The 15,992-nt window shown below is 43.3% G+C and overlaps 1 protein-coding gene across 3 annotated transcripts in view; it reads right to left on the reverse strand.

The window, feature by feature from the left end:
• Nucleotides 1-638: 638 nt before the first annotated feature.
• Nucleotides 639-15,992, reverse strand: part of LOC120900919 — a 286,191-nt gene continuing 270,837 nt past the window's right edge. For 2 of the 3 annotated variants that reach the window (XM_040308521.1, XM_040308522.1), the window contains 7 exons: nt 15,911-15,988; nt 15,222-15,410; nt 6,634-6,853; nt 6,263-6,554; nt 6,066-6,185; nt 4,503-4,848; nt 639-4,423 (listed from right to left, as the gene is read on the reverse strand). In XM_040308521.1, the coding sequence (XP_040164455.1) occupies nt 3,313-4,423; nt 4,503-4,848; nt 6,066-6,185; nt 6,263-6,554; nt 6,634-6,853; nt 15,222-15,410; nt 15,911-15,988 (2,356 nt within the window). In that variant the 3' untranslated portion in view covers nt 639-3,312. The remainder of the gene's footprint in view (nt 4,424-4,502; nt 4,849-6,065; nt 6,186-6,262; nt 6,555-6,633; nt 6,854-15,221; nt 15,411-15,910; nt 15,989-15,992) is intronic. The other variant, XR_005739262.1, reaches the window with a different exon arrangement.

Here is a 15,992-nt window from a genome sequence, read left to right on the forward strand (position 1 = left end):
CGTACGGCCATCAAACCGTTTGTCACAAACATCTTCAAATATCGTTGTGTTCTTGTTATTATAACAGACTAAAAAAATGTTTTTAACAACAAGTCACAATTTAGTTTGGCTGCCCGGAATTAAAAACAAGATAAAAATCTTGCTACGTTTTTCAGACAGAATTAAATACGTGATTTAATTAAATTCAGAGCACAATATGATAAAACAATGTTATTTTCTCGTTGATAAATACTTCCACATTGGATTACAATATATTTCAATGCACTTTAACGCCTCCAAAAGTAGTTTTCGAAAAAATAACGCTGGTATCGATTTTTAGCACACCTACTAAGAACGCATCTGGTGGTGAACTGACCGACAGAAAATATTTATTTACTGCGGCATCAGGGCCTATTAGGGGTCAGACACATTTTAAATATATTCTAGCACATCATGGCAATTATATAAAATTGAAAAAACGATACAGCCATTGTAAAAATATAAAGAAGTTAAATAAAACCATGATGAATGTCCGGAATTTGAAGCTGTCCGTAATTCGATTCATATACGGTACCTCAAAATTTCTCAAGTTATAAAAAAATATATTGTTTTTTTTCTTTCCATATCTTCAAATAAAACAATCTTACTAAAACACAATATTTCATTCCAGCAGACGTGTGCCGTTAGGAAGTATCTGATACTTTATTGATCGCTAGACCGATTTCATTGCCCGTGAAAGTCGTCGCCTTCATGGAAATTTAGGTATACTTATACACCTACATGTCACACATTGCTCCCCGTTCATCTTCGTTTCCCACCACAATTCAACTTCTTTTCATCTCGTACGCCAATCTCTTCGACCACCTTCACGCAAGTGTTACCTATTTACATCCCTTAGCTATTTCTGTTACAGAATCAGCACAGTGTGGGGAAGGGTGTGTGTGTGTAGTTTGTCATTTAAAGAATTATATTGTTTTCCCTATACTGCACAACACACTGCTATCCGGTCCTAGCTGCAGTGCAGAGATATCGTCCTTCGCGGACACTTACTAGCTAGCACACGGCGAATGCACAGAAGGGGAAGTTCGTTCGTTAAAAGCAGGGATCATTGAACATTGGTAACATCATTTGCAGGGAGTTGCGCATTTATGGGCGAAAAAAACAATCAGTTTCGCTATTCGTAGAGCTTGTCCGTCGCCGAAATCCCTCAACTCCAGCTCACAGTACTTTTTCTTCTATTATTCTAGTTCATTTTCTTTCCGCCAGGCGCGATGTGGCCGCTTTACGATTACTTCCTAAAACACGGTACTTTTTTACAAATACTGTACTCCTACAGTGGAAGTGAATATTAACAAGTAATCGCTTCGCTTCCTCCTTACACACAGGCTAGCGAATAATTAGTCCAACAAACGCCCGCACGTTCACTTCTACTTAATTTCAGCTGCTTGTTTCGCTTTAATTTCGACGATGGAAGAGATCCGTTTCACAGCCGGAGGGCATGGTACGAAGGAGCTAATTCCACCGCCCACTTCCTCCGCCATCAAGGTTCACAACCGCTCGAGGGGGTTTGGTTTTTAACACGCTTCCTGTATAATGCGTATAATCGTACGTTACGCTCGGATTGTGTGTCTCGTATAGTGCGGTTTCACTTCCATGTTTTAGAATTATTCACTACGTACTATTCGTTCGTTTGCGTACTCCTCTCGCACAATCTGTACAGATTTTTTCCAGATAAAATAGGACAAAAAAGGGAAAAGTTATGGAATAGTGTCTGCATCCAGGTTGCTCATTGATTGTGAATTTTTGTGTTTGTTTTTATCCTCCTTTCACTGACCGTGAGACTCTTTAAGACTTTTTTTATTTTTCTTCTGTTTTTTTAGTAGTTCTATTAGTATTTCTTTATACAAATCTGCTTATCTTAGCTTTCTCTTCTTTTCTAATTCATTATCTATAGTGTGAGCGTTATTTGTATATTAATCTTCTTCTTGTGTGTCTTCCTTTTCCTTTTTCTTTATCTGTTTTTTTTTCTTGCTTCCTTGCTTAACTACTGAGAATCACATTATCATTTGACGATTTGAGAAAAGGTTTGCATTTTACGGGGAATTTTTTTTTTGTTCTTGTTGCGTGTTTCTGTATGTTTAGTTTCAATGTATCAGTTTGTACCACATTTGTGGCCCTATTTCTGTGAGTGTATTTCTTATTATGCAATCGGGTTTGTTTTATGTTCGGGTTGTTTTCTTTATTTGCGTCTCGCAAAGATAGAGATAGTTAAACACAAAAAATATCATTTTCATAAAAGTATTATCTCTTTGTACAATGGTGTAGGTAGTTTTGCTTACTCAAATCAAACCATTAAAAGCAAACAAAGCTAGAAGGGCAGCAACTCATTTGCATAGCTTCTATATACAGTGGAATTGATGTATGCTAACACTAGTCTGCGCTATAGAGTTTGTTCTTTTCTGAAGCTACACTGAAATGTGACATATCCCTCTTTGCATCGCTGTGAAATCAACTGGAGCTCTTCTTTAAATAAAGTCCTGCTTTTCATAATTTCTGTTAATTTATTTCTAATGAGATAAAATATTTCGAATTACAACACTTTTCATTGTCATTGGCAGAATTGAAAAAAAAACTAACTTCATACAAATCGTCCAAATAGGCCTGCTGCGGTTAGAGCAAAAATGAAAAATTAAAACAATTTAATTCCCTTTCAAAATAGCGTTTTAGCACGCTTTCCGTTTGTGTTTAATTTCTTACACTGGCCATCACAACCATTTTAGTTACTAGTAATTTCCAAATGTACAACATTCAAATCCTTTTCTTGCTTCACTTCCGCACGCGGGGGTATTGTTGCGCCTGCTCGCCTCCAGTCCCATGACAAGCTAGCTTCTCCTAAGAAGGGAGGGGGGAGCAGAATTGTCAACTGTCTCAACTGATTGTCACAATTAAAAACCAACCTGTGTTTGTGTATGTGTGCTATATGCCGCTCGCCTTGCCACGACGTAGTCGGGTTAAATGCTACATCGAGCACGCTATGTTGCTATTGCTAAAACAATTCCTTTTCCTACTAACCGGGAGGGTGCGGATAAAGGGGGATTTTAAATACGCACACGTTCTACTTGCTCTACGTGTGCGTCAAATATCACCTTGGCTTGAAGTACGTTCGCTCGAAGTATTGCGATCGGTAACGCCACTGGGCTTGTGTGCACCTCGCGACCGTTCAGCATCTCCGACCACTCAACAGCTGCTCGTGTTGGTGCCGGCGTTGAACGCGAAGTAGTAAAAGTCCTGCGACGACTTCGGCATTGGCTACACCGAAGTCTCTAGCTCCTGTCAACAGAAGCTGTCCTTCGACGGGTCCAGGTAGAGGGGCGTCAGGGCATGGCTCGACGACAGGTGATGGTTGGCGTGCGGATAGCCTGCCCCGGCGTGGTGCGGAAGCGGTGGCCCATACCCGACACCCCGCCCAGCCGTATCCAGGTGGACCGCTTGCAGGTGCTTCTTTTCGCCCCGTTTGCGTCGTGCACAGGCCGTCAGGCCGGCGGCTAGCGACAGGACTAGCGTGAGCGTGGCCGCCGCTAGACCAACGTGCAGTGGCGATAGGGGCAACCGTAGATCGCACTCCGTAGGGCTTTCGTCCTGACCGGAGGGACAGTGCACCTTTCCATCGCACCACAGCTCCGCCGGGATGCAGGCCTGCAGCTCCTGGCAGCGATGCGGACAGTCGTGCGCTGGGAAGATCTCCATCCACGAGAACTTGTACTCGATCAGCTCGAGCGGCGGTCGGCGAGGGCTCTTAAACTCAATGATGAGGCTCTTGGAGATCTCCATCGCGCTGAACTCGTACGCCCGATCCCAACCATCCGAGAACGCCACCACGTCCGGCCCGGAGGGGCAAAGATCGCGCGAGTTCTTCGGATTGTTCGTGGAGTAGACCGTGATGCGGGCGTCCGTTGGACAGGGCGGTGCCGATTGCAGCAACGGTGGCATCCAGAAGCCTTTCAGCTTCAGCACCAGGTAGCTACTATCCGTTTCGGGCTCCAGCAGCCAGGGTTGTATCAGCGCAGGACATGGCGTCGGCTTCAGGTAGGCATCGCCGCTACGTCCCCGCAGACGCCGCTCGGACCAATCGGTTTCGCATCCGTCGCGTGCGAACTCGTACCGTCCCTCAAAGTAAAAGTCTCGGAAGTCCTGATCCACTTCCATCTGCAGGGTGGTGAACTTCACCTCCACAATGCTGGCCGCTAGTGGGGCGAGCGTAATCGAGCCGGACACGTCCGAACACAGACAGTCACGCGGTAGGGGCGATACATCCGTCCACGGTACCTCACTGATGCGCAGGTCTGATACGGGACCACCGTGATGGTTGCAGTGCCAACGACCCGAACGGTTTTGCAAATTCTGACAAGATCTACCTCCAAAGCGTGCTCGTGTGATCGTTAACCTGAAAGAAGCGGAAGAAATACTCTCATTAAGACATTCATGGTGAAGAACTACAGCTACTAAGAACTCCAATTACTCACCTGACACTCTCACCGCCGCTCGCTTCGAACCGAATAATGCAGGAAATGTTCGGCGAACCTCCCCGACCGTACATGAACACGTTCGAGGGCGATCGGAAGATGCCGCGCGACGCGGAGGAAGAGCGAAAGACACGATCGCACGACTTCGGGTGGAACTGTACGAGTGCGGCCGGTTCTGGCATGGCGGATGGAGCTACGAGTGGCTCCAGAGGAGCTCCACCGAGTGAATTGTCCACAAACTCGTAGCGTAGCTTGAACGCGGACGCTGGCCCGTAAAGCCGTGCCGTACCGATTGGGCTGGGCCGATACTCGATCGTTAGGTCGGAGCCCGTCGACAGATAGCTCTCTGCAGGTAGAATGCAAAATGCGAATGGTTAATATTACAGTGAATGAATTATCAATTAATGAATTATTAGTATTTAGCCTGCGCATTCAATTTGAGGTTCTCGAAAGAGTCATAACTGTTTGGGGAATCACTTATATGTAAATATTCGTTAATATCTTAACTCTCCTGCTTTCAAACATTCTGAAGAGTTAAAAAGTTATGAACATTTAGAATGTAAATAATCTCCAAAAATCCATTAATTTCTATTTAGTATTAAATTTCTGAAGAGTCTTTAGTTTATGAACAGTCAAGAGTCTTTATGAATAGAAATGATTGCTTGATGTTTATTAATTTCTTCAGCGATATAAATGTTTGAAGAGTTATGAATCTTTAAAAAATTACAAGACTCTACACAATCATGAAATCAGAAAATGTCATGTATCCTAATAACTCTTTTAATTTTTTATATTAATCTCAAAAGTGTCATTTATTTATTATTTATTATCAGACGCTACAACCGCTTTACGGTCTTGGCCTGCCTCAGGAGTGTCCGAAACCGCTCACCGTTTCGCGCCTTCGTCTGCCAGTCCGTTATCCCGGCCTTAATGGCGGACGCCTCCACGCCATCTTGCCACCTCAATTTGGGCCTACCACGCCTCCTCTGTCCTTGCGGACGGCGTAAAAAGACTTTACGGGCTGGGTCGTTCGTTTCCATGCGTACAACATGGTCAGCCCACCGGAGCCTGGCGAGCTGGATTCGCTGTACGACAGTGAGGTTGCCGTACATCTCGTATAGCTCATAAGTGTCATACATCTCCAAAAATGCAATGAATTTCTAGAGAGTCAAGAGTTTCTATAGAGTCATGAATCTTTAAACATTCATAAGTTTTTCAAGAGTTAGGAATATCTACAAAGTCTCTGGAGAGACATCATCTCTAAATGAGCGAGAATCTTGAAATAATCATGATCTTTTAAAAAATCTTTTTATCAGATACATTTGAAGAGTTATAAATCTTTAATAAGTCAAGCTTTTGTACACAGTTATGACTCTTTCAATAGCCATGAATCTAGACTAAGTCATTTCATTTATAATTGAAATCTATTAGAATTCATAAATTTTTGAAATTTAGAATCAAAAATCACAAAACTTAACACTAAACAGTCTATGATTCATCACAAAAGATAGTAAACACAAGTTAACTCCCATTCCCAAGAATGTCTCAACCCAAATACCTTACCTTGCGTTGAGCATGGCCGACTCCCCTTCGCTACCAACGAACGGGAGCAAAGTCTCGGCACCTCCTCGCGACAGATCTGCTCGATCAAGCTCGCATTGCGCTGGTACTCCGGTGGTGCGCCTAAAAATACTACAATAAATATCCACACCTCAACTTCCCTCCCCTAAGAGGAGAGCCTTCGACGAATTCAAACTTACCGTAAGGACGCGAAGTCACCGACCATCGTCCGTCCCAGATGCGTAGCTGCGTCACGCACTCGGCCGGTGACTCGAACCCGGTCGGATCGATGGCCGAGTGGTACTTGATAAAGGAAACCCACACGGTTTCGTGCCGTCGGCCCTGGAAGTGGTACAGACAGGAGCTTTCCGGCGGTAGCGTGTGCTGCGGACTCTCCAGCTCTCCCGTTTGACTCTCGAACGCACTGACAATGAACTCGCACCGGCCCGGCTGTCGGATGTACGACTGAGAGTTGGAGTTGACGTACAGCACCTTCAGGATCAAACGGGAAATGTAACCACAGACAGGTTAATCGACCGATCGACAAACCGACAAACAATTGCTTGCTTACGTGCACTTCCAGCTCGAAGCCGGGCAGGAAGGTGACCGGATTCGGATGGAACGGCACATCGTACGGGGACGTGTGGAACTCGACACGCATCTCCGGACCGCTCGACACGATATCCGGCAGGACGTCTCCGCCGCAAATGCGCCCAATGGTCGGTGCTTCCGGTGCCGCGCCGTCGTAAATGCTCAGATAGTCCTGTGCCTCGTCACACTGCTCCCAGCTCCTGCAGGATCATGCGAAGAACGAGAGAAAGAGAGAAATATAAATTTAAGCGCAATGTTTATCAAGATATTCCACAGTTTTCTTTGTCAAAAATTAACCTAAAAACCCTTCTTGAAATGCTAAACTGTTTCATTGGACACGGTTTCATCGGATGCCCCGAGGGAGCCGAGAGTCGTAAAAATTTACGATCAGGAAGTATTAGCATTACCGGTTTCGGTCATCAACACGCACCCGCTTCTAATTTGTTTATTGACCCGACTAACCAAATCAAACGAGTGCGATTCATCACGCGAGGCTTGGTGTGTTTCTTTTGCTTCTTTAATGACCAATGACCACTCACTTTTATGATGGCCCCTAGGGCCCCGTAGGCCGCACGATTTGTACCGTATTTAAACCGTTTATTAGGTCACCTTGTGCTGTGCTAACTGGACAACTGCCGCACCAATTTCATGCCAATCAAATGCACGCACGGGCGTTATATAAATGATTGCGCTTTTCAACACCTCACGCGGGTAGGGTTTAGCTGTCCGCTAATTCGATTTGGCCAGTTTTGCCCTGCTTTATTAATGGGGCGTTTAAGCATTGTTTACTCTAATGAAGGAGTTGTGTTTTAACAAACACTCGCAGCATTAAGATAGTTTTTGCTGGTTTTCTTATTAGAGGAAGCTTACAGGGTTTACCTAGCCAATCCGGCATCGTCAAAGCGTTATCGGTCGCCGTAAATACTTTTTCGGGCGACGTCAACCCTCAATTGGGCACTGTCATTTCTATTCGAGCCTTGTGAAGTATGAATCGGGCATAGTACAGAATGAAAGCGTCCTACTCTAATCGGTCGCTCCGGTGTGTTTGATCCATCAAGTTGTTTAAAAATACGTATTTTGGATGTTAAACAACATTATTATGTATTATTTCAAAATGTTTACCTAATTAAATCACCAAACATATTATATTTAAAAAATATATAAAACCAAATTGCATTGTACGGGGTAGAATTAAAAATTAGAAAAAAAGAATTTGAATAATTTTTTATGTAATCAAACTTAAAAATAGTGATTTTTCTTACATATCAGTTAAACTACTCGCAAAAGAGTATTGTTTTATAGCTAGAAAGCAACAAAATATAAAGTAGGCCAAATTCATTCTGTACTATGCCCGATTCATACTTCAAAAGGCCCGAATAGGAATGACAGTGCCCAATTGAGGGTTTACGTCGCCCGAAAAAGTATTTACAGCGACCGATAACGTTTTGACGACGCCCGATTGGCTAGGTAAACCCTGTATAGCTCTTTACTGTATTCGCATGAGCCGTGCCCTCGAAAGTGGACCAGCTGCATGGTGCTTTTTCAAGGCAGGATACATAGATAGGCTAGAAAGATGCATTGCGTGTCAATGGATTTTTTTTTCAAATAAAATCAACAATCTTTTCTTTTTTTACAAACATTAGTTGTAAGTCACTTTTTTATTTCGCGTAATTTATCGCTTTAGATATCTCTATTGGCTTATCTATTACATTTTAAAACTCTTTTTTTCTTCTTTTCATTCCTTTGTTATCCTTTTCATCTCCTTTTCTTGTCTTCTTTAAATTCCAACTCACATTTATTCTTTTTCTGTTTTTGATACCTGTTAATATCAAACCCTTTCATCTTCGGTTTCATTGATTATTCTGTCAGTTTAGTTAATTTTGTACCATTTTACTTTAGATGTTTTAACTTTTGCTCACTCTACTTTATTTTATGATTTAATGTCTTGTTTTCTACTCTACTTTTAATCATTTGTTTCGTTTTCAGTTCATTTTTCGTGATGATTCGTTCTGCTACATTTACATTGCAAATACTTGTGTATTGTTTTTCATTCTTCCAGAAATCATTATTTTACAATACACATCAATTCTTTTGAATATCTGCTTTTTCCTTGTGAAAATAGTAATTAAGGTTTATGGATTGCACAAATTTATTTGAGTTTCATACTCTTAAAAATATGTTTTTTTAATATGGTAAATTTCAATTTAATTCATTCCCATTTCGTAATTCCAGCAAAGAGCTTTAATGTGTTACTGACTGACAGAAACACAATACTCAATTTATTTAACTATAAAAATACCACAATGTGTTGTAAGCCGCTAGAAACCCAAAACTGCATCATTACTATGTCAGCAAATCAACAACAACAGCCTGTCATGATTTCAATTCAAAGCAAAACGCCAATTTTTCGAAACAATGTTGAACCACTGTGTGCTGTGTGGGCTCCCCATTTTTCCATTTTTCCACAAAAGTATTAAATTACTTCTATCCATCATCTGTGCCGTCTACATACTTCCCACACAAACACAAACTTCGGAACACTTCAATGTAACATTTTCATACCGAACGTATTCTAACACCTTCCAACAAACGGTGCCAGACGCGCATCCAACCGTAGCCCCTGCCCGCACACCACAGTCGCCCGAAAAACTCCAAGCGCTGTATCGCCCAATTGATTTTCCAATCAAATTATCGTACCTTCATTCCCGGCACATGCACACACACACACCGTGTGCTCCTTCGAAAAGCAATCAAACGCAAAATACTCGCTTCTAAGCCCCGGGATTGGCCACGGCCAGTTCGGCTAACTGGTTAACGGTAAAGTTTTTAGTCACTCCCTGCGCCTTCTTCGCCGTGGTCTTCGCCTCACCTGCGCTTCAACCAAAAGCCATGCCCCATGAACAAGTTATGCTCGAATAGGCTAGTGGGAACTGTGTATGCGTGTGTGTGTGTGTTAGTGTGAGTTCGTTTGCAAAAGGAACAACTTTCTTTCCCGCACGGAATCTGTTTCGAAATTTACCTCAAATCCTTAACCCAACAGGTTTTCCATAAATCCTTAACTTTTTTTTTCTCTACATATTCGTCCCATCCCTCCCCCCCCCCCTTATCCCCATCCCAGTTTCATCCCATTTCGAATCCAATACATCCTTTGCTGGTTTTACCCCCATTCAAACCACAACCATCATTGTTGAGGGAACTTGCCGGAGGGAGCGTATCGGGTCGCGGGAACTGAACATCGCTCGATCGCCCCAAACAAACTAGAGAGCAAGTTTTTCGCCGTACCTTACTTTCCTATTTCCACCATTCCACCACCTCCGCCGGGCAAAAGTTTGCTTGTTTCTTCCGCAGTAAGCTAGCAGCGATGCGATGCAGCGAAAATCGGCTCACGATGGTCCCGAAAACCGAAGCAATGCCCCTGAACAATTCCGCTTAACTAGATACAAATATACACACACACACCTTCCCACAGGCGTGTAGTGGCGGTAGACGAATCAAGCGGTGGGTAGGTGAACCTCTCCGCCGAGCGGTTAAAATGCATCATTGCACCTATTTGGCTTTAAAATATTTCCCAGCCAAACGAGAGCGCTGTGCACATTCCGAAGAATGCACCATCTTTAAGTTACTCCTTTTCGGGATGCCAACCAACCGTACTGAAAAGGCTACAAGGTGTGTGGGTCGGAGTGGGTATGTGCGGTTGGCTATAATAATTTGAAATAATAATTTACAAGTTTTGCATTGGAAATTGCTTTCCAGGCAGGAATGCTCCAAGCCCCTGTCTCGGGGGTTGCGTCTGCTCAACTTGAACGAGTCTATTTTGGCTGCAAATGGATAAATTTTCAACGTTTCACCATCACCTTCCTCCAACTGCTGCTGCTTCTTGGCAAAGCCTTCGCTTGCCAGCGCTACGGATAAAACTCCGGGCCCGGAACTTTTCCCCAGGTGCGCTTTCGCCCGGCCCGTTGCCGAAATGGAAAGCCGTAAATTCTCTATTCGACCGAGTGGATGAGATAGTTAGCCCCGTTAGTTATAGTGCTAGCGACCATATGGAAAGTGTGCGCTTGCCCCTGAGAACTCACCGGGATCGTGTAAAGTAGTTTTGGGGTGGAGCTGAAATCAGGAAATCTCGCCCTCCCTTCTGCTCGATGTTCCACAGCAAAAGGAAATAGCTCGGTTCCAAAAGGGTCTGCACTGCACAGCCGAGAGAAGAAAGAAACAAACGCCCTGGTGCGCAACGTGGTCGATTTATGGCAATATTAAAGTAAAATATTCAACCATATTCAACCGGTGTGCGCTCTGGCGGGATGCTGGGCATGTCACTTACGTTAGATAATTTTGCTAATTGACTTGTTATGCGTTGGAAGTGAGTGCGTACAGTGAGTGCTATAAAACATAAGTTTTCTCTCGTACGAAACGCCTGCATGTATGCAATCGGTATAGCAAAATGACCCTGTGACGGATTTTTTAACGTAAGCCCCTTTCAAATTTCTCTTTTCTATCGTTTTCATTATGTAGTTTAGACTGTCATGTTACAATTTCTACATTGAAGGGGAAATAGTAAGCCAGTGTACATTATTTTACCTGGAAAAGGCTTCAATTGATCCAAAAAGTTGCTATTGAATAAAACTATTTTAATTATTGTACCGCTTTGAAGCCGTCTCTGCAATGTAAGGCTATAACCTAGCTTACCTCCCGCACATTTCCTACCTATCGCCACACGAACCAACCTCTTTGACCGATGTACACCTCTCTTTTGTTCCTCCACCTCACCAGGTAATATGTTACATTTTAAATGCACAACCGGACACCGACCGCCGCCACGGCCCTCATCAAAGGGAAACTGAGCGCGGTTTTCCGCGGAGATGGTCATATTTAATTACATTGCTGGTTTTTGTGGTTAAAACATGCGAGACGAGCTGCGCAGCACAGGTCGCACAGGATCATCGAGGTTTGAAGTGTACCGGACCTGGCACGGGCTTACAACAAAACCTCCCTCGTCCGTCGTAATGCGAAATAAAACAACTACAGCGCATCACACAAACACAGTACACTCACGCAGTAATAATATCCAGTTGAAAAGTAGAAAATTAAACATTTCCATCGCATCGCATGACGGACACCGTGCAGCGTTACCGCAACATCCTTGTGCGTTGGATTTCATTCCGAGCAGCTGCGGGGAATGTGGGGAAAGACTCTCCTGCGCCCCAGCCAAGCAATCAATTTTCATTAACAACCCCACCAAACATGGAGTGACGCACCGTGACGCAGATTGGCATAGTGACTGCCAATGCCCGGCAGGGCAGGGTGTTGGATTTATTCTGTCCGCAAAACGTTGGAAAAGGGATTATCGGTACTGGGTGTCTCTGTTGTTTTTTTTTTGTCGTGCCCCGACCGTGCCAGATTGAAAAGGTTTCAATAAGGAGAACGTTTGAAAAAAGGTATTTTTTGTTATAGGAAAAGGATTCCCAAACGTTATTATAACTCATAACAAGAAACAATTCACGTGCTGTAGACACACAAAAAATGCAGCGAGTTGATTATGGTGGAAACACACACATTCATCTCCTTTAAGCCAACCCAATACAATAGCATGACCCCAATTTATCAACCAATCTGACCAACTCCCATGTCAACGTTGGCAATATTTTGCGGGACAGCGTAAGCAAGACGATGATCCATGGTGACGGATGAACCATGTACCCAGACGGCTGGCCGGTTGGTTGTGATAAATTTATGTTTTTGCCCTCCTCTGTCCCTTCACAACAGTAGTGAAACAAAACAAAACAAAAAAACAAACGTTACATCGTTTAATTGTGGTTTATTACAAACATGGAATTAAATAGGTGGAAACATCATTAAGCAAAGGCTTTACACGAGCGTGCGGGAATGTGTCCGTGTGTAAAATGCTTGTCAGCATTTTTTTGCGTTTTTTGTTGGTGCCCGGTTCTGTTCATCAGTCACTTTGATGTTGCATGTGTAAATAATGAAGCTTCATTTTGATAAGCAAACCAGCAGCAGTGAACAAATAAAAAACAGACACACACCTTCACAGCAACCAGTTAAGGCTGTGTAAGTGGTGCCTGGTTTTGGGACATTGATGATGATTAATAATTTACTTGAGGATGCATTTACATTAATTTGCTTTAAATGTTAAAGTTCAAACGAAAGAGCTCATTCGAAAGGTCTCGTTTTATAATCAAAACCACTACTATAATGTATTTTCAATCTCTTGCCCAGTCTGTTCACGTATAATCGGATTTAAGCAATATCTCTTTTCTTGGAATGCATCGCCAAGATAAAACAGGAAATATTGAATGGAGCTACTGGACGTACTCATAAATCTTTTTCGAGGAATACATTTCAGGCTTTTCAGCAAGATTATACCCTTGATAGCTCCGGGCTCGATTTTGCTCCACGAAATGGTGCATTTAAAATGTTTGTAAACCGTTTTTCTGCACTCTGGACCGGTCTGGTGGTACAGTCAGTGGCGGTATAACGGTGCGCGGACTGAGCGGCCGCGGGAGGCCTCGTCAATGTAGGGGCCCCGTGTATGTTAATTCCAGCATATAACAGGTTGGCTGATAAATCCCCGGTCTGACACATAGATGGCGCCGCTAGTATTAAATGCATTTTTTTATATAGTACCAACCTTCAAATGATTCGTGTCAAAATTTGACGTCTGTATGTCAATTAGTTTGTGAGACAGAGCGTCTTTTGTCAAGCAACTTTTGTTATTTTGTTGTTCCTCCAAGACCACGCACCGTGCCACAAGTCATTGAGAACGATGGCAAAAAATCATGAATTGGGCATCCTTTTGAGGTCTGAGAATAAGAAAAAAGTCGCTGGGGGCCAGATCTGGAGAATACGGTGGGTGGGGAAGCAATTCGAAGCCCACCACTGGGTACAGTCGTCAACTTTTAAACCGTAACAACATGCCCGTCATGGGTTCAAGTCCCGAATAGACCGTGTCCCCATACGTAGGACTGACTATCCTGCTATGGTAACAATAAGTCACTAAAAGCCAAGCACACTTCACTAGTAGCTATTGGCAAGCCTTGACAGACAGCGGTTGTTGTGCTAAAGAAGAAGAAACCGTTTTTCTTCTTGCTGATTGTATTTGTTGAAGAGTTTTGAAAAAGTTTGAAAAAAAGCGACTGGTAATCTTAAAGCCAACAGCAATGATCAATGCATAACCGGTAGGACATTTATTCTTTAAGCATCGACAATTCAGATATTCACACAATTTGTAGTATTCTGAATAAACACTCAGCCAGATAGTCAGACCTTGCTATGGGGGGACGCTTGTTAAATTGTTCGAGTTTACGGCTCTACAACGGGACTGTCCCAAATGGAAAAATTTGTATGGGTAATTGAGCTGTATAGTTTTTTTTACTATTTGAGTATTTGAAAGAACCTATTTTTGCACGGATAAAGTTCCGTTTTACAATAAGTTGATTGAAATTTTCATTTATTCATTTATTTATTGATAAGCATTGATTGCATCTGGCTTTCGTAGCCTACATACAATACTTAGGCCTAGACCTACACCTATAGTTGTGCAGACCACCAAAAATCACACAACTTTTTAGAACATTTGGGAAAAATAAAGGACTGATTGACAACACTAACAATGGATCGTTAGCACTGTAAAGATGACAGCGATGGTCAATGGATAAAATTTGTCGGGGTCTTAAAACTCTGCCTGGAACGTAAAAATTTAACGAGGACAACAAGTAAGGAGCATCGATGAGTCCAGTCCACAATTTAAGCATGAATAACCCCTGGGCCACTTTCTTACGATTCTCCAAAGTATCAAGCCCTAACAATAAACGGCCCGACCGGTACGATGGAAACTCAGAACGATTTCTTCAAAGCAGCCTACTAGGAGCAATTCGAATGTTTCCATCCTATCGATTTTAGTAATGTGAATCGGGGTCCACGCACCAGACGCATATTCAATGATTGGACGGACAATACAACGCTTTTAGACACAAAGGATCATGAAACATACGGCTAGACCCAAGTATAAAACCTAAAGTCCTGTTTGCTTTGGTAATAATAGCGTCAAATTATTGATCTAAGTTTAGATTAGAGTCTTAACTGCTTTACTAAAGTATTTTTAGGTAAGTGTGGAAATGGAAAACCGATGTTTGAGTCATCAAAGTTTGTAAATTAATTTTTTGGTGTAAACGAAAAATCTAAGTCGCCTTATCGAAGAATTGATCACCTCGATCAATTTTGCGCCATAAAACAAACGATTTAGAGGCTACTACTATATACTAAAACAAAACATCCTCCACCAAAAGTACATCTAACGCTGAGTGGGAGATTCACTAACCAGATCTGCAACAAACCATTCTCACTCGGCCATCAATATTCCTAAGCTCTTTGAACCGTTAAAGCACCAAAATACACACACACAAAGCCCAATCTCCGTATGTCCGTTCGCCGATATGTGTTCCGCGGCCCTGCCCGCAAAAAAAGAGAACAATCTCTTGCACACGTGCATCACTGTTTAGATCGGAAGCTTGCCCCGGTCCGCAAGCTTCGCGGCCATCAATAATGAATTACCTTAAAATCCGGTTGTTCGCCTCGTGGTGTGTCGCCTGCTCCTTCATATTTAATTTATGACCGTCCGGCTGCCGAAGGACGATCATCGCGTGCAGACCGCTCGGGGGCGCCCGATGATTAATATAATATTTACATGTTAAATTGCGTGGATAAATGCCGGGATAGTTGGGCGATCGTATCCGGCAGGTCCTGTAAATAAAACCGTCCCCCCAGCAGTGGAGAGGATGAGATAGAAATACAACGTGTGAGAGACAGAAGGTATTCATCAGCGTCAGCATTTTCATCGTCTGGTGACGCTGTGTCGAGCTGTATACGAGCTGAAAGTGGTAGTCGATTGGGTAATTTATAATCCAGCCGGGTGCAACCAACGAGCTGGTTCTTTCCATCCATTTTTGCTGCGCGCTCTGGTTCGTTTTTCGCCCAAATCTCGTACCCTTAAATACGGGATTAGAAGAAGTGATGCGTGTGCGTGGGGTCGTGAGCTGACATCACACCTTCATGTCCAGCGTGGGACCTGCTGGAGCTTGCTGAAAACTGCGATGTGAACCACTGGCAACGCCCCGTGGGAAAAGCTCATCGCTCGGTCGCAATGATTCCGGGAAATTCCTTTTTTTTTTTTTGCTGCCGTTGTTTCATTCCCGAACGACTACAACCAATCCAAACACGTACGCCAGCGTCCCGGAACTTACCTTTTGTCGCAGTCATAAAAGTTCCGATTGCAGTAGCTCCCGGGGACGAGATCTCCGTTCCATATCCGGTTGTCGTTCCTGG

The sequence above is a fragment of the Anopheles arabiensis genome, chromosome 3 (genome assembly GCF_016920715.1).
Source record: "Anopheles arabiensis isolate DONGOLA chromosome 3, AaraD3, whole genome shotgun sequence".
Classification (NCBI taxonomy): Eukaryota; Metazoa; Arthropoda; class Insecta; order Diptera; family Culicidae; genus Anopheles; species Anopheles arabiensis.